At 33.4% G+C, this 20,069-nt stretch overlaps 1 protein-coding gene and 1 long non-coding RNA gene across 2 annotated transcripts in view; both read right to left on the reverse strand.

Annotated features, from left to right (window-relative positions):
* UNC13C (unc-13 homolog C) overlaps positions 1–20,069 on the reverse strand; it is a 172,643-nt gene that overhangs the window by 144,408 nt on the left and 8,166 nt on the right. The window contains exon 2 of the mRNA XM_084532291.1: positions 15,465–18,715. Within this exon, the coding sequence (XP_084388417.1) occupies positions 15,465–18,432 (2,968 nt within the window). The 5' untranslated portion in view covers positions 18,433–18,715. The remainder of the gene's footprint in view (positions 1–15,464; positions 18,716–20,069) is intronic.
* On the reverse strand, positions 9–11,980 carry LOC311442735. Its single transcript, XR_014696816.1, has 3 exons — positions 11,731–11,980; positions 1,803–1,880; positions 9–49 (listed from the first exon to the last, which is right to left on the reverse strand). It is a non-coding gene; the product is annotated as an uncharacterized lncRNA (long non-coding RNA).

Below are 20,069 nucleotides of genomic sequence, written 5' to 3' on the forward strand. Positions count from 1 at the left end.
CTACATGTCCTCTTTACAGTTCAGATCTTTTGAGATGTTTAGAGCTACCCTGCATTATATATATACACACATATATCATAATCATTTTTGGGTGTTAAACACGTGGCATCTTTTATATTTTAAACAAGCTAATTGCAAGAAAATATCGCATTAATATATATATAAGAAAAACAAAAAAAAAACTATATCAACAAATTTAAAAGAGTATACCCTGTAGTATTGACAATCAAGTAGAATCAAAGGACATTGCTGTGCTATAAGCATTGGCTATTGTTGTGCCACTAATTTTAGAGCTTACTTACATAATCAAAGATAGTACATGCACAAGAACAGATGGAATAGAACCTGGAGATGAGTTGTTTGAAACATGTTTTTACCAGTTAGATTATATCTGATTTTGTATTATTCAACAAAGTAAGAGTGGATCAGGGTACTAGGTATTGGCAACATGGCCACATCAAACTTGAACCTACAGAAAATCCAGCTATGCAGCGGACACTCCTCTTTGTGAGTCCACATAAATTGCCCTTTTCTTATTTTTGTCTACAAATCTTTTCTTTAAAATATGCTGTGAACAATCCATTTAGAAACAGTGTGCCTAAAAGAATGAACTAAGGTTTATTGTTCCAAAGAAAACTTATGAGTTATACAGAATACTAAACTAAAACTATTACTAGTAGCAAAATCTTCCATGATTGAGTAAAAATAGAATAAGTACATCTCTGCGCAATAAAAATATCTGCTTGCCATGAATCCATTCCTTCTGCAGTTTTCTCCTGAATATAAATGGGGACACTGTATTGTTTCTTAATTTTATTTTTTAGATTTTTTTTTTCTGTTGGGATGTAAATTATCTTAGCATTTTCTTGCTTCAAATCTTCTCCCCTTCCCTTCACAAATACTAGATTTTTTATTTTGCCTCAGAAATTAATCCTTGACTAAATTAAGTCATAGCCATATATATGTCAAATGACCCTTATTTGATTTAGTAGATTAGTAGAAATGAGTTTAGTCTTTACATTTGCATTTTTTTGCATATATTTGTGAAATTTGTCTAACGATATCAGATGTGATTAACTACTCTTTCTCCACGAGCTTATAGAGAACAGGTTAACAAACCATTGTCAACTTGATTTGGATAGCCAATAGATCCCACTCTCCAAAACTACTATAGTTTTTCATAAGCAGGGTGAGAACACAGTCTGGAATAAGTAGATGACTGTAAGCCTAGCCAGCCATGGAAGCAAAAGGGGATATGCAGTTATGGGATATGCTAAAGGAAATATGAAGAATAGTTAAAAATGAAGTGCCGGAACAAATCTGGACAGGTGAAAGAGAAGAAAGGAAAGATAGGATACACCAACAGGGCATTAAACTGGGGGACCAGCTACTGAAGTAATTCTTAAATTCATAAAGGGTAGAGTTCAAAAAGTGAAGAGAAATTTGGGGACGAAGGGAAGTTTTAAGCAGGAAAGCACTTGGAAGACATTAAGTTTTACCATTATCTGTTCATGCAACCTGTAACTTCTGCCTAGAATGTCTAACTGTAACTAAATATTCATATTTAAAAACTCACAATAAATCTCAGTATTATGTATGTGAAAGGGAATTTTTGAATATTATACAGTTATCAGACATTTTGTTACCAGATGACTAAGGAATCACATGAATTATATGCTTAATTCAGTTGTTTTTTGTTCAGAAATTTATATTAAAAATAAAAAAATGTTGAGACTTGCATTCCACATTAAATGGAATTTTGTATTTTGGAACATGAGATGGACATAAGAAATTTTCTTTACCTCTCCTGGGTTTCAGCCAGCTTCATCTAAATCCACTACACTTCATTTACTGGAACCTAATTTTGCTTTTTCCTAAAACTAGGAAGGAGAGTGACAATCAACAATTAGAAAGGGAAACAAGGCACTGCATTTTTGTTTTAACTTGTTTTATCTTTGCACTTGGTACTTAGAAAAAATTTGTTTTTCATTTTAAACACATTCCTATTTCCTTTCTCAATAGCAATTTTATAAAGCAGACAATTGGCACATATTTCCCCCAAACATACATATATATATATAGAATTTTTTGTTTTGTAAGAAATGACTACATCTTCAGAGACAAAATTAGTCTAAAAATGTCAGCATTTATTACTTTTTCTAAACACACTTTGAATGAAATAATCTGAACTAAGGAAGTATTCTTTGTGTGTCTGAGAGCACCAGATTGGGAAATTGTACAGTCACCAAGCAATTCACTTTGGTAGTCATTGGGCTGCCAGAATAGACAGCAACATTCTTTGATGTAGATAAGAAGTGAATTGTGATTATGTAAGAGACTACTGAATGTACTTTCATATCAGGGATTTAAGAGTAGACATCTCTGATTATACTGCTGAAAGACAATGATTTACTTAAAAGAACTTATATTCATATAACTCATTTTTGCAATTCATCCATTCTGTGGTGAACAAGAAATGTTAAAAAAAAATAAATAGTTGTGAATGTACTAAGAACACTGTTATCACTGATTCAGTTAGCTAACATTTTTGGATGCTCATGATTTTATTTATTTTTTTTCAAATAGCTTGTCTCTTCTTAGATTATATTTTATGTGAAAAATCACTATATTCCCAAATAACAGTATAACCTGCTTGTTGTACCTCTGTACCATATTCAATTTTAGATAATTGGAAGGTGCTCTGCCAGTTTTATAGGGAAAATACAGGGAGTGGTATTGCGCCATAATTGTTACTATTTCAGCCTGATGCACGCAATATACATACATACTCAATATACCTGGACGACAAGAGTAGGATGGTCATCTAGCTACTTACTATTGAAAACTATATTTACAAACGTCAAACACAAAAGGCAAAAGAAAAATCCTTTTATACTTCTGTTGGTCAGTCTGAGAGTTTCAAACTCAATAATAATTAACTAGGTAAATAAGGCAAAAAGAGAAAAGCTGTTTTAACTTAGCTATGCTTACTGTAGTGGTACAATGGACCTGCTGTCCATTTAAGTTTATCTAATTATAACAAGTTAATTAATTAATTAATGCAAAGAAGGAGAAAAGATGAAACATCACTAACTAAAGTAGGGAATACACGATAGTTAGTTATATCACATTTCTTCAAATAACGTCATTTTCTATGCAGTATTCCTAATAGCTGTTGATAGAACACAAATGCATTTAAGGAAGGAGAGGACAACCTTAAGGAATATTTAGCAAAATGTATTTTCAAGTGTTCTTGCTTAGCTAGAATATTTTTACAGCTCTCTACCAATCTTTACCACTTAATCTCTAACTCCTTTCTGTCTCTACACTTTCCTTTTTCTATCTATACCACTCCATAAGCTTCCCACAAGCAGACACAAAGTTCTGAGTAAACAAGAAATTCAAAATAATCATAAGGTAAAATTATTAGTCTTTAAGGTTCCTGTTAATAAAAAGTTCCAGACATTGAAAGGCTGTATAACTTTTAACACACCCACTAAATCCTGGCTTCTGTTAAAAAATGTATCTGCTGCATTAAGTTAGACCTTGGATGGGGACTAACCATCCCAGATTTGCTTTCTTTCAGTCCCCTCAAATAAGACCACAAGTGATTTTCCATCCATATATCAGCATACCTGCTTTGAAGAAGGCTAAATAAAACTTCCAACAGGTGTTTCTGTTGCATAACTACTACTCAATCTTAGTCTGAAAACTAACAGATCTTGAAAAATCTGAACTTTACACTGTTACCAACTGTTTTCAAATTAACATGTGGTCTGTTTTTTCTGATTCTAAGCATTATGTCACCACCTTTAACTTATCATAATTAACGCGAATTCTTCATACAACATAATTAGATTCTGTACCTAAAATTCATAAAAGAAATTTCTAAATGATGCTGAAATGACGTCTTCCAACATGAAAGATAAAGTAGGCAAGGAAGATATAGAAGTGAATTGTAGAATGATTTGGGTTGAAAGGGACCTTAAAGATCTAGTTCCAACACACCTGATATGCACTGGGACACCTTTCACTAGATCAGGTTGCTCAAACTCCCATCCAACCTGACCTTGAACACTTCCTCAATAGGGCATCCACAACTTTTCTAGGAAACATTCCAGTATCTAACTACATTCATAATAAAGACTTTTTTCCTTATATCTGATCTAAATTTATTTTTTTTTTTTTTTTTTTTGATACCATTAGAAAATCAGAAATACAGCTAGACAATAGCCTCACTGGTAACCTTTAGAAATATTTATACAAAAGAGGTTTAGAAGACTTTTTTTTTTTTTCATCAGTCATAGTGACCCTTCAAGCCTTTTGTCATTATTATATTTTTAGCATTTTTCTGAACAGCAGAACATCATCATAATACAATTTCTTTCATGACTGCAAAAATTTAGTTCACCCTCCTCCCAGTAGTACAAGAACTGGATTAAGGTAATAAAAAATCTAAACTATTCAGAATGATTATGAAGCTATTGTGAATACATAAGCCTAAATTTCTACTCTTGTAAGTATGCATAATTGTATAACACCAAATCGGAAGAAGACAAAGTACGTTATTCTCTCAAAGTATAATTTTAATCTTTAATTCTACAAAACTCTTCCAAGAATGTCAAACTGACTGATAATTACATCATTCCTGAAAGGAAACCCTTTAGACATAATACTTGCTGGAATTAGATAAAAAATACAACTGTTCAATAGAAATAGCATGTGTAAAAGCAGCCAGTCAGTAGTGAATAGTCTAAGCTGGACAATTCTAATTAGTATGAAATTGCTAAGAAAGGGAAAAAAAAAAAAAAAAAAAACAAAAGAAAACCAAGTCCAAACAAAAGCACTTTAGATTGTCCAAAATAACAACACAAATTAAGACAAGCAAAAATAATAAATGCTGTACCCAGGAGCTGATATTATCCATAAAGAACAGAATATTACAGTATATAGATGCCTAGATAATGTTGTGTTGCTGAAGCGTATTCCTGGAAGAGATACTATATAATGCCTGAAAGACAATATTAAAGCTAAGACATCAAAAGAGATGAGTGCTTGTTTGACAAAGAGAATGTCAAACTTGACTAAACCTTGGTTGACAGGAGAAATGGAAGAATTGCTGCTAGCGCTTTACTAGCAACGATGTAGAAAAATTACTAGTGGATACACAGAGAACCAAAAGAACCAAAGCAGGAGGTCAGCTTGGTGGAGATAAAAGCTGCAACTGTCTTTACTAACAAACTGGTTGGCAAATCTGAAAGAAGAAGACATGATTTAAAAACATCTCTGGTGCTTAGAAATTGAGTCCCATTAAACTTATAATAGTTCTTGTCTTCTGTTATCTTCCAACAGCTACTAGATACATCTACCTGCTTCTTAAATTTACCTCTGAAAGAATAAATCATTGGTATGATGTTAACTTTTCTAAATTTTTGGTGGTCTCAAACTAAAATCCACTTAAAGACTGGGCTTTCTTGACACTCTCGTACTTGTCACAGTGATGTTAGAGTAAAATGCAGAGTGCATTTTAAGCACACTATTCCAAATCCAAAACCCAGGGGAATGGTAAAACAAACTTTATCTATAAAGGATTTCACTGAGATGTGCAGCTTGTTTTGCAGTAGCAGCATAGACAGAGGTGACGGTAGGTCAGGGCAGGAAAAATATATGGCTTCTTGGGAAACAGATTGCTGGCATCTTGGGCAACAAAGACTATGCATGCAGTAGCAAATAGGAGCAGACCAGAAGGTCAAAGAAGTAGGTGCTGAATACCAAAGTGTCCACATAACAAATGTTCTAGGGGCATTTAGTTCAGACTCATTCATCTTGGTATTGTGGGAAATGTTTGTTCTGGACCCACTGTTAAAAAAAATAAAATCCAAATCACACTCAGACCATCCAGTCAAACCAAATCTCCAATTGGAGATTTGCTTCCAAAGTGTAATCCTGTTGTAAAATAAAATGCTAATGGTGGCACACCTACAGATCATGTAATTATCCTACTGTTAGATAAAGAACTGTATGCACATCTATGTTTGAGAACAAAGTAGCAGAACATAAGGCCTGGGAAAGCCACATTCCATAGACTATGATGTTGTTCACAGCTGCTGTTGGTAGCTCTCCTGTGGAATTGCATTCACCTCCTAGCTAGGGTGCAAGGAACTATCTAGAATATTTTTAAGCTCTTTAAGTATGACTTTCAAAAGTTCAAAACCAGATGTACTGGAAAACTTTATGACTGATTTCAAGACTGGCATTAGTGGAAGAAAATGTGAGTCAATGTATAATAATCAATAGAATAAAATCCTGAGATTCACCACATTGTTTACTGAGATAAGAAAAACCTGATTTTCTTCTGTTGATATGGAAACTGGTTTAACTAGTATGATCGAAGGAAAAGACTTGAAATATTTCAAGGCTAATATAATTTTTGAAATTTCTTTTAAAATTACATTCTCTTATGTATACAAGATAAACGGATTAAAGATAAAATTGGTAGAAAACAACATACAGTTGTATTGTGATATTTGGGAGTAATTCCATCCAAGTCATGAGGTAGAAACATCACGTGGGTTATTACACAATATCATATAGGTTAATTTTAGACAATGTTCTCATTGGCAATTTGGTTGAACAGAATTTCATATAGCTTGCAGAAAACATTGAATTGGAATGGGTTGCAAGTATTTGAAAGGATGGAGTTAGAATTCAAAATATTCCTTACATACTATTGCACTGCTTTGGCACTAGTCCTATGAAAAGTTAGGCTTAATTTAGAACAATGGTGATTTAGGCCAAATATTAAGAAAACAGCAACTGCAGCTATATGTTATAAATCACTAAAACAAGATATCCAGATGTGTTGTAGAGACTTCCAAAAAGTTAAAAGAATGTATGAAACAGACTTGACTCACAGAATGGATTAAAACTCCATTGTGTCTATCCTTCCACTCCTTCAGTTTACAGTTCAAAGAAATCAAGAACATGACACTGACAGAAATATGTGAGATATAAGTAGGTATAAAAAGTATTTAGAAGCTTTTCAAATATACTTTTTGTTTTTGTTTTTCCCATGATCTGGAAACTCGATCTGCTATGTTTTAGCCAGAAAATATTTGAAATAGCCTTAATTTTTTTTATTATAAAAAAGACCAACATGGCAGCATATATTTCTCCCAATACATGAGAAAAATATCTACAATTTCCCATTATTTTTAACAAAAATAAATCATACCGCTAAACACTTCTGGCATTGCTCACTTTCATCTGGTCCATTTACTCTCCAATTATTCCTTCATACCTGCTGTGACAAAAAGTGCACAACACAAGGGAATGAACTGCTGTTGAATCCAGTTGTTGAAGGCAGTTGAACTGCCTTCTTTTCTTATGAACAGTTACTACTGTATGATTTCTATTGACAAGCCTATACATGAGGATCACAAGAATACACTGCCTATGGTAGCTTTTTTTTTTTTTTAAAAAAAAAAAAAAAAAAAAAAAAAAGAATAAAAAAAATGTTATTTATATATTGCTCAGATCACTGTTAATAGCAAATTGCCTGAACATAAATAAGTGGTGTTGAAAATTCACACAGGGATGTCAACAACTACTGCAAACAACTAAACGTTTCTCTGCATACAGTGCACTATAAAAAAGATGGAAGAAAAATATCACAAGAAAAAGGTATGGATGTGAAAGTGTAAAATAGGAAACAGTGTTATGTGCTCTTGCCTATAAAAAAAAAACGTTAACATTATGTTATGATCATGTTTTATTTTTATTTGTATTTTCTAGGAATGATGAGTGCTGCAGCAAGAGCACAAAAGAACTATCACGTCTCTCTTCTCATTCCATCTTGGTAGATGTGCAGCTGATGGACAACAATTTCTTTGGTGAGGCTGCAATTGCATTGGTGATACTCTGACGCATTCAGTAGTTATGAATCTGCGATGGCACTGGTGAATCTTTTGCTGCTGTTTGGTCTCTGTGATCAAGAGAACTCAACTCTCAAAGACAAGAAGAATCAAAATCATGTTCTGCCACATCACATGTCCAAGATTCTGGTGTAACATAAAGAAGTCCAACTAGTTTCATAAGTCAACTGCAGAGAAGTTACCAGCTTATCAGTCAGCAGCATGCTATCTACTACTATTTGCTTAGTAGTTTCAGTGTTCAACCATTTTTTGTTTTTAATGTTTAACTTATACACCACACACTTCCATACACCATAGTATCAAGGACATTCGTGAACAGCTGTATCAGCAAAACAACTAGAAGACATGGACCTGAAAACCTGAAAAGCTTTCTCTTGATGTGGTTATTAATATGAAAAATAGTTTATTTTCAGCAGAATGTATAAGAATTTAACATAAGGCAAGTATAAGGGAAAAAAACACTCTTAAAAATGCTGTTTATTCACAATATAAAAGTGTAAGTGCCTGTATGTGTTTTCTTTTTTTTTTCTTTTTTTTTTTTTTTCTCTAGAGATACATATTTATCAATAAACTCTGTCTTTATTTTCAGATTTACCAAAACTTCTGCTCATGCAAACCATCTTGAGAATACTCTCTACACATCAAGGAGGCACATACCACAGGTAACGAAGTTTCATCACTTTTGGCAATAATTTTACATCAGATGAAAGCGGAAAAGCTTCAGATTTTTTCTACTATTCCTAGGCACAAGGAGAAACAACCGTGTAGGTGCTCTACTGATCACCTGGCTCATGTGCATAATGGGAAAATTTGTCCCATGAAAGTAGTTAGAATGACTCTTCAGCAGCAAAACAGAAAATCTCTTTATCTTTGCACTTTACTGTAATATTTTGCCTTCCCCAATAGATCAGAGACAGATTTGAGCATATTATCTAACTCGTGTTTTCCAAGACATTACATTTTTCAAAATGCACATCTAGGTATTTTTCAACCAGTTGTTTTAACAAGATTTTTCTTATCCTGAAGCTGGTCTATAAAATGACGCAGTGATATTTTGCTTCTAAAATGTGGTGATTGACATACAATGTTTAAATATTTTAAACAAAATAAAAACTATTTCTTAATCTTCGTTATAAAATCTTAATTTGTGCTCATTTCCACAGCAGAATCAGAGTAAATAAGTCATTGGAAATGACATTTATCCTCAGGTTCTCTCAGCTCTAGAAAATTTATTTTAAATCTGTTCTCAAATACAAAAATTCTAAAGTTGATAAAAATAATGTTAAATAGTTTTCTGTACTTGCAAGAATTAGGGTAGCAGACACTTCTTTGGTGAAAGAAGTTAGCAGTTCTAATGAATTACTTACATTTCAAAAGAAAAAACAAAAAAAAAATTAAAAAATTTATCCTCTAAAAAGACTTTATTGAAGAAGAAAATTCAGATACTTATATTAAACTTTACTGATTGAGAATGTGTGTTTGTGTTTTTTGTTTGTTTGTTCTATGTGTTTTATTGATGGTAAAAGAACAGATACAGATATCCCAGAGAAAGTTAGCAAAACTAAGTGTAATTGCAACACATATTTTCCTGACATATTGCACACTGATTCAGTAGGGGTTATGACGCTAAACTACATTTTTCTACCTCAGTTTGGTTACTATCCTTTATTTCAAAGAGATGCATTATTACAATCCAAAGATTTCAGTTAAACATAAAGCCTGAATTACAGAAGTAAAATTCAGTCTGCCATAAGAACACTATGATATTTTCTGAAAGAGATATTAAACAGGTTTTTAAAGAATAGATTCCATAACTTGCTATAAATCTTGTTTCCTCAGTGCAACTAATCTATTCAAATCAAAAGCAAGTGTAATAATTTCTTACCAAGCCTGTTTACATAATACATCTGTTCCACTGTCACCACCTTTTGAAGTGAGTGTGAAAGGGTATTTACACTGCTGAAAAGTCTCTGTAATCTACCAGCTTATATTGTTTACATATGAAGAGAACAACAGATTGTTATGTTGAAGTATGTTATGATGAATTATGTTATGTTGAGTTACATCCCCAAATACAGCTCTGTATACTTCATACTTTTGGTTACTTCTTTTTAGATCAACTATATCAGCCACAGACAACACAAAATCAGCCCTTATGCTAATTCAGTTTTTCATCATTCCAGGTAAAAGGAATAAATCTATTAGGCATATAGTAGAAAATAAAAACAAAACATTTTCTTTTCTTCACCAATTACTTTTTTTTAACATTTTGAGACAAAATAGAAAACCTGAGTTTGGTATTGCTATTAGCTTTTATTAATATTAACTGAAAATATTCCTGTGTGGGCTATTATTTCTTGATGATATGAAGACTACTTGCATTCATTCACTAAGATTTTTTTCCCACTTATTCTATGCCTGAAAGCTGAGAAGAGGATATATTAAAAAAAATAAATCACTGTTAATACACTGTTTAGTACAAAGTTGATGCTAAACTTGAAGGAAACTTGTAGTCATCTACAACTATGCTTTGTGCCTTCTAGAGGGGCTTCTCAGAGGACTACAATACAATCTATTACTTTTGTTGTGACAACAGAAGACTAAGTAAAATGGGGAGAAACCACCATTACTGACAACCCTTTTTATACTGCGGTAAGAAAAAGATTGTCTCACATTAAGTTGTTCTTGCTAAGTTGGTAAATCAATGAATTAACAGCTTCTTTTGGCATAATACATTCTGATAAACAAAATCTATTATCATTAATTACTGTATTATTTTATATACCAAATCAGAATTCTGCCATCTCACTAGACAACCATCCCCTACCCAATCTACACCAGCTTCCTAAGACATTTTTTTTTCTATAAGAATAGCATACAAAAACTGCAAATAATTAGCTATATTTTAATCAGTCAACAGTCACCTCAAGCAGTCAAGAAATAAGACAGGTCTGTAGGAAAATTCTTCAATATTTAAAAAAAAAAAAAACACCTCATCTTTCAACAGGTTTCTATTTCCTTCCTTACAATTGCCACCAACAAATATGCAGTGCTGTGACCAAGGCAACTGTTTTATTTATTGTTTCCACCTGAATGGGTATAAAATGACTAAACAATTGTAGATCAATTGATTTTCATCTGGAGCACAGCACTGATGTTTTCAAATCCAAATTTAAGATTCGTATTCATACAACAAAACTGGTACAATACATACCAAGTAAAGTATAGTTAGATATAGTTAACTGATAAATATATGTACCTACACAATATATGTACCTACACAAATATATTAAAAATACATGATGGAGGTAAGATTCAAAAGAAAAAAAAGACTGAGTACTTTGAGACAAGGCTAGACTATTTTCTAAAGCTAATACTATTTAAGAAAATAACCTGATGCGTACAGTTCCAGAAAACAGTTGCCAGAAAAAGGGGGGAGGGACTAGAAATGCTATCAAAGTAAGAAAGCACACCCTTGTTTTAAAACAGCATAGTGGGACTAGACAGAGTTTAAAATATATGTAAGTAATATATTGCTGAAAACTTTCCTTAATCTGGAACACAATGACCACACTGCAAGGGGAGTAAAGTAATGCATTACTGGTTGGTTTGGTTTCAAAAGTTAGCATCACATTTTCCTCCTTCACACTTATTTAAAAAAAAAAAAAAAAAGATGCTTTTACTGACTCTGAGAGTTCTGTTCTCCAGTCAGACACCACAAAATGTAATACAAATCTCTTCCTATAGAACAAGAAGTAAAGCAACTTTCACCCATTGTTTAACACAGATCCCATACCTGGCCCCTGTAATCTGACTTGCCAGTGAGTGTGTGTATTCATAGTGTAAGATGAGTTCAGCTATCTTGAAACCATAGACAATCAAACGGGTTACTCTGTAGCAGAAACTCCAGACCAAAAGATTTTTCAGTCACCAAATGATCAGCAAAATCTTCATCAACAAGATCATTAAGCTATTGATTGTAAACTATCCTTCACAGATGGAAGTCTTTATTATCATTAGAAGCAACTCACAAGAGTGCATGCAACTCTGGAAGCTTACCCAGAGTGATAGTTTCATCAGGAGAGAAACTTATTTGCACCTGCAAAAGATAAGGAGAACAAGATGGGCATGGAATGAAAGAAGCCAGTAGGGCAAAATCTAGAAAGAGAGAAAGTAACAAGTGAGGACTGGAATAATAAATAAGAGGGTAAAAGTTTTTCTTGCTTATGAAACAAACCACTGACTAAAATTTCTCTACTTTTTTCTATAAAAGCCATCACTCTTTCCATTAATATACTTGAATCATTACAATGCCTCTATATCCTTACAGAATTTTAAATCCAAGGATTACTTGTATATTGGTCATATCTCCACTCATCCACATATTCTATCACTTTCAATCCAGTGTGTCTCCAAAAACCTGATGTAATCAGCAATCAGCCCATAGCATATTTTTTCTTTCTAGCTAGAGAATAAGGTTATCCAACAAGACTCTTTCACACTGATGCATTATTTATGTACCAAAGATTCAAGAACTTTACTTAATGCATTACTAGAATGAAAACAGCAGCATTCGATACTTTTCTTTTACACTAGATTGGAGAAACAACACTACTATATTATCTGGCCATATCTCTGGTTGGCCAGATTGCTTACTACTCGTTCCTGACTACACAGACAAATGAAACAATTCACTAAAAAATAGGTGATGCTCTGGTTATATAATTAAGATGAATTCAGGGAATTGATCTGCAGCAAGCACTGTTCCATACACAGATAATAAACCAGAAAATGACTATGAATCAAAGCAGTAAGTGTCAGAAAGCCTTTCATAAAGAGTAATATAACATCTAAATCAGCTGTTTGTCACTTTTCCTTAGAGGTATTATTGCTCCTGCAAATTACAAAGATATAATACCCCAAACTATTATTTGCTTAATTAATTTAGTATTCTCCAGACATGCATGAATCCACATGTAAAGAAAGGGGCCATAGTGTGAAAACTGAAAGGCTACAAAGTGTACAGTTTGTGTGTTTCATAAAACTTCCTTAAGATCTTGCAAAATGTTTTATATAACAAAACAAAATTTCTTTACAATTCAAGTAATAAACTAAAGTTAAACATGTTTTCTTCTAGAGGACAAACTGACATTAAGAGGTACTTCTTCAAAGACTTCATACAAAGTGTTCCAAAAATGTATTATTATTATTATTTAAATCACAAAATAGTTGAGGTTGTAAGGGACCTCTGGAGGTCAACTTGTCTAATAAACCTGCTCAAAGAGATCACAAAAAATAGGTTGCCCAGGACCATGTCCAGAGGGCTTTTGAGATTTGATTTGTGGATCCCATCATTTGTGAATAGACAGTCTATAAGTTATCCTGCTCACTGAAGGAAGAATCAAGATTTTAATGTAATAATACTGCATGTCACTCAGCAGAAGGCAGAGTTCAAGTAATGTATTCTTTTAATAGATTACTACAATTTTGAGAAATATTTTGAGTGTTTTAAACATTTTAGTTTAAAGACTTCTTAGGTGTTCTGCAGACAGTAAAAGGTAAAATATCACATTCATCCACTGGACGTAATACATGAAAACTATGCTGTTAATAAGCATAGCCAAATATACTATAGGACCTGAAGGTACTTTTAACAAACCAGTGACTAATGAGGCAGAGTATCTATGTGGAACACATCTCCTCCTTCTTTGAGTGGAAAAAAAAAGTGTGAAGAGAAAACAGAACTGCTACTCAAAAATTAATGAATGCCATTGTCAGGATAATCTGAGAAGTACCGTTGTAGAAATTTGTATGTAAATTCCCTTTAACCTTTTAGTATACACCCTTCTCTATTTCATTAAAAATGAATGTGGACGTCCTAGTATGACACCATCTAACCATGAAAACAATTTATGACCCATAATCTACAATGCATTTTCATAAACTAGATTTTGGTTGGCTTATCTGTAATTATACTATAAGAAATGTGTTAGCAGTTCAGAAAAAAAAAGAATGTCTATACACTAAAAGACTGAAAGATTTTTTTTTTAACTGCTGGATTAAAGGAATTAAAAAGGACTGATCACATGAGATGTAACTTCAAAATTTTCATTTTCTAGTTACAGTATGTTATCTGATCACATATACTAAGACATAGACTTCAAATATTTGAAGCAACATGCACTAGCTTGCATTTTTCCTGTGTGCTTTCTTTGATTAGATCCTCAGACATTTATGTTCCTATTGTAGAACAGTGACTACATACAAAGGCTGTTCCCCCTACCCCACAATACCTCATAAAAATCATGAAAAATTATAGAAAATACTAGCTATTGTTAGCTGATTTTTCATATATACATCATCTAGTGTCTAACACAGCACTGTAGGAATGTATCTGCCAAACACAAATTTACAACCTAGTGTCATTATCTGAATACAAAAATAAAATTTAATACAGACTATCATATTAACAATTGTTTGTGGAACACACTTTCAATTTGACTATAAGTTTATTATAAAAGTGCTTTTCCATGTACAAAAGAAACCTTATAGTAGCTCAAGATTTGGACACTAATTACTGCTAATACATTCTTTGGCTAAAGACACAATTCTTCATCTTTAAAATGAATGTATCTGATGATTATTTTTGCAATGTAGATAAAGAAAGCAAAGATTCAGTCAAGGTGACAATTACCATCTGCAAGGTGACAATTACCATCTGGCTAGCTATGGTAGTTATGTGATCCCAATTAAAAACACAAACAATGTTATTACTTTAAAATTACAGTGTAAATTAATATTGAAAATCACTATTTTTGTGTATTACTAGAGATTTTAAGATATATATATATGATTGCCTGCTTTGAAGTCTGCTAATACAGGAGTCCTTTCTGCCCCCACCTCCTTATACATAGACGTAGTTACCCCTTACACTACCTTCTTATTTCCCCTGCCCCATTTATTTATTTATTTATTGAGGACAGACCATTCATTTAAAGGCTTATTGTCAGTACAACTAAGGACAGAATTTAAATCAGTTTAGACTTGCACTCTTACAAGTCTGTAATAAGTTATGGGGTGCATACAGGATGCAGAGCACAGCTTATCAGGATGAATATAGAATCAATCATGCCTTGGAAACTGTTAAAGGAAACACTAGTATCTGAACATTCTGCATTGCTCATGTGATTACAAGTATACCAAGGAAACTAAGAATAACTCGCTGTTTAGTTCTTTAATAAGTGTTTAAGTCTTGCAAAATTTAATTTTCAAGTAATAAATTCAGAGCACTACTATTGCTTGTAAACTTCTATTTAGACATATCCAGAAAATTCCTTCAAAATACTTGTATAATTTTAGCTTTTTGATTTCCATGGGACTATTTCACCCTATGAACAAACCCAGAAACAGACAGACTTTCTGTCACCAAATTCAAAGGAAGCAGGAGCAGACAGAAAGTAAGGTATTGTTTCTGATCCTGAGAACAATGTTTTGCTTAAAAGACAATATTAAAAAATAAAATAAAATTACCTCCAGAAAGGATCTGCTCTTCCAAGTCATTCATTCGTTTCTTGTATGCTTTTAAAGCAGCTTCTTTGAATGATGGTCGTATTATTTTCTTCTTCGGAGTTTCAGTAAACATCTCTGGGACATTCTGATTTTCATCTTCCTTTACTTCTATATGAGCAGCCATGCCAGTTTCAACTTCCAATATCTCTTCACTGACTAAACTGTCAAACTGTCCATCATACTCCTCCTCTGGAAGTACTGCATAAGGAGTTCCACATGAAGACTGTCCCAGTTCATATTCTTGTACCTGCTCACTCGTTTCACTACTATTAGTTCTATTTTCTAGTTTAGCAAGGACTTGTTCCATTACTTCAACGTAGTCTGTTTCATTCTCACCGGGTGGTTCAATTAAGTCTTCCTCATACTCTGCTTTATAGTAATAAGGCTCAGCATAAACATCAGAATCAAGTGTTGTGCTTGATTCATTTGCAGTAGACTGAGATAAAGTCCTAAACCTTCCCATGAAAGATGATCCACTGTCTTCATACCCACTTAAACTTTGTGTACTTTTATTCCAAACTACTTCTAATGCTGACTTAGCACGTTGAAGTGTAGATCCAAATTTAGGAAAGCTGAAAGTCTTATCAGAAAGGTCTATGCTTAATCGGCTATGCCATGATTTAGGAGGTGCTTCTTCTGAGTCATCACTTGGTAGCTCACTCTGACTTCGGTACATCATAGGCAATCTGTTTTGATTCTGATAAGATGAGTTAGAATTTGTTTCCTGATAATCATCATACTGACCAGTCCACTGACTTTGTGATTCACTGTCAAGACCCGGACATGATGGAGAAGTTCCATCAAGGGTAAAATCATAGCTTTCAGTATCATACTGGAGATCAGAACTTTGACACTTTCCAAAATCTGTCTGTTGATCTGAAGGACTGCTCATGTCATACACAAAACCTTCCTGGGTGGATGAGTCTAGGCCCAAATCTGCCCCTTGTTCCAACTGATTCCAGTCTTTCCATGGTGAAAGATCATCATGTAAAGAAAGCTGAGAACCGCTATAGTGGCTTCTGTCTCTAGATGCACACATTATTCCATTGTCCATTACTCCATTGTCAATGTTTTCTGTGTTCTCTACTTCATTTTGCTCTGAGTCCTGTTGGTTATCTTGGACAAAAGTCTGTTCCTGGGAACTGCCATACCAGTTGGCAGAATCTTCTTGCCTTCGCTGCCAAAGTTCTCGATCTGAGGAAGACAACAGTGAACTGCCATTTGTTCTGTTAAAATACTGATTTTCTGAAAAATCCTCAGAGTAGGACTGACACAGTTTTGAGAAATCGGACTCTGAGCGGCTAAGTTTTGGTGTTGCAAAGTCATTCTGCAAATGCCATAGAGGAGTCATGTCTGAATAATAGGTCTTTGGTTGCTTTTCCACGTTGTCAAATTCCGCTGACTGATTATCATATTTTTTTCTGTTTGCAAAGGTATTATTATCACCAGTTCTATTAAGGTCTTTAGTATTTGGGGACTCAGCATTCCCCTTTGTCATGCCTGCTTTTATTTGAAGTGCTGATTTAGATAATTTTGCATAACTGTTCTTGTTTATATCTGATTCCAAGTCTTTATCACTGTCAGGTGACTCCCAATCATGCATTTTAGTTTTTGTCTCCATTGTTAAAAGCTTCATATCCATACTCTCATATGTCTGTGAAGAAGGCATTCCTTTTTCTTTTTTATCTTTTATGTCATGGGAAAAAACGTCTGTAGAAATTCCAATGCCACTTCCCTTAAGTTTATAAGACTTTTTTAAAATCAAGTCTCTCTGTTGTGATGACTCGAAGTAAACAAGAACAGGTCTTGGCTTTGCATTTGGACAGTCTCTTTGTTGCCCCAGTCTTTGGGCAAACTCAATTTTAATAGTGCTTTGTGCCTCTGAGAACCCCATTTTATCTATTAATATTTTGTAAACTATGTTTTCAGTTTTTTCAAGCCTTTCTTCAGGCACATTTAGAAACCTAAGACTTGCTTTGTTTCCCGGATGGCCTATCTGCTTAATGTAGTCATGTATGTCTCGAGTTTCTCTTCTGGACTGTACAAATCCAGTTCTCAATTGTTCAATTTCATTTTGTACTACTTCCACACTACTAGAAATTTCATCAATTGATTGTTTCAGGGCATTTACATGCCCTCTTAATTCAGAAAGTTCAGTTTCAATTTGACTTATTCCCTGAAGTTCTTTAAAGATCATTTCCATAACATCATGGGTTTGACTAATACAACCTGTTGAACTGAAACCGGGTTCAAGAGTATTTGATTTCTGGTGATGACCAGTTCTGTCTAGAGATTTACTTCTTAAACCCCATGTTTTCTTCCATGTACTTAGTTCTGAGTCTGATGAGACGCATTCTTGGCTCTTCTTCCATTTCCTTAGTTTTCGCAAAGCTCCCAGCTTCAGTGTGTGTAAAGTGCGTTCTCCATCAGAACTGCCATCAGATGGTGCAAGGCTACTTAAACTCTTTCTGTTGCGTCTCACAGGCATTGTGTATGATAAATACTTGTTTTTCTTGCTATTAGTTCTTACTTCACTTAATGATTCAGAATATGAACTATCATTTGAAGACAGATCTTGAACTATATCTTCATTGTTATCGTTTGTTACAAAAATTGGCTTTTGCAGTCCATTGGCAATAGCAACTCTGTAACTGAATGTTGGAGAAAGTGAAAATTCTCTGTTACTTTCCTCTTCTTCAGTTGATAAGTTGCGAGCAGATGGACACTTGGCAATCTTTTTAACAGTGCTTTTTAAAGCATTTGAAAATTTTGGATTCTTTGTTTGTCCAATCTGAGTTAAGTCTTGATCCTTTTTAGTCTGACAACTCTGTTTCCTTTTTGTACTATTTCCCAATTTCTTTGTAAACATTCCTTTGCAAATCTTATATATGTAAGATGAGATCAGGCTCTTTAGATGGGCAGAAACCATGGAGTGTAATTTATATTAACCTGTTTCCAGAAAACACAATTTTTGCTCCAGACAAATATTTGTATCTCCAAGAGGATCATCAGCCAGTATTTAATGAACAGAGACTCTAGATATGTAAACTAGTGATGTTCTGGTAGCATTTGACAGGAAAAAACAACCAACCAACCAGACAACAACAAAAATACAACTAAAAAGCCACATCTGCTTGTTAGAAACCAAATCCTGAAGGTCTTTTGTATGTCTTGTAAAATCTCACTCTCTTGCGCATGGCTTCTTGAAGTGTCTAAAAAGGAGGGAATGATGTTACTATTGCTGCCAACATTAGTACTGTTAAACACTGTTTATGTTAGTTGCGTTACAAGGGATGTATTTATTTATACTTTCCTTATACTTGTCCGGACGGAACTTTTTAAAATTATTGAAGCTCAAAGTAGTTCTGAACAAGTGCTTTTACAAATAAAAGAATTAGATACATTTACAAACATTAACATTGTACAGTGATTCCCTGAAACTTGGTATTAAAGTTGTTTGCTTTCTTTCAGAGTAATGATAATTCAATTTAGATCCATACAATGTACAGTAGTAGGCAACAATTTTCAGGTTAACAAGTTGTTCCTAGCTAGTAAAATAGAAAGTACAAAGGTCTCTCTTGGTTTATCTTTTGTAACAAGGTGGAATTTGGTGCAAACTAGCATTGTATGAATGAATTACTGTTTTTTATTCTTATATGGGAGAATACACATGACATATCTTGAGAAATAAATTTCTTGTCTTTATACCAGACTAATACATGCTATGGTAAGCCAGGACTTGAAGTGTGCATGCCTTCAAGGGTTTTGTTCTTTAAAAAAGTGAGGGGGAAAAAAGCAAACAGTAAATCCTTCTCCCCCCAAATCCTCCCTCCCCTCCACCCCCCAAAAAAAACAAACCAAAACAAAACACACACACACAAAACACTACAGAAAATAAATAGATAATGATAAAGGCAAGTGATAAAACAATGTCACCCAAATTAAGTTTTACATTGTGCTGGACACAGGGAAAAAATACACGTAACAGGTAAGAGAAATAAACATGATTTACAAGTCTTAGGAGAAAAGCAGATGGCATTACAACAGTAAAACAATTTAATCTAAAGAAATGTAAGAATAGATTCCAGGAGGTAGCTGGAAGGTTATTTTCAGTAACAGAAATATTTATTCCGTATGAAACATAATTAATACATTCTAAAGACAAATAGATGTCTTTTTTTTTTTTTTTTTTTTTTTTATTTGACAGCGTATCATTCAGTCTCATAACTAAAGGGTAGAAACAAGACAAATAGCTCAGAAAAATCCAACAAATTAGTTCTTAAAATGACCAATTCAGTTTATAACCCATCTAAAAATTCTTTGGCAGAATAAGAAGTTTATTTAGATACAGGCTACACGAACATTAAAACTTACTCTGAGGTAACATAAGAGGGCTAAGGGATATGAATTGTTCTCCTGGCCTGCAAACAGCATGGTAATGCATGAAACATTATCATCTCCTTACTAACCTCAAAATATGGTATTTTCATGATGAGACTTGTCTTCCTTGAGCTTACTATTACTTATGTTACAGTTGATATCAGCAAACAAATAACATTCATACAG

Source organism: Aythya ferina (genome assembly GCF_964211825.1).
Source record: "Aythya ferina genome assembly, chromosome: 11".
Taxonomy (NCBI): domain Eukaryota; kingdom Metazoa; phylum Chordata; class Aves; order Anseriformes; family Anatidae; genus Aythya; species Aythya ferina.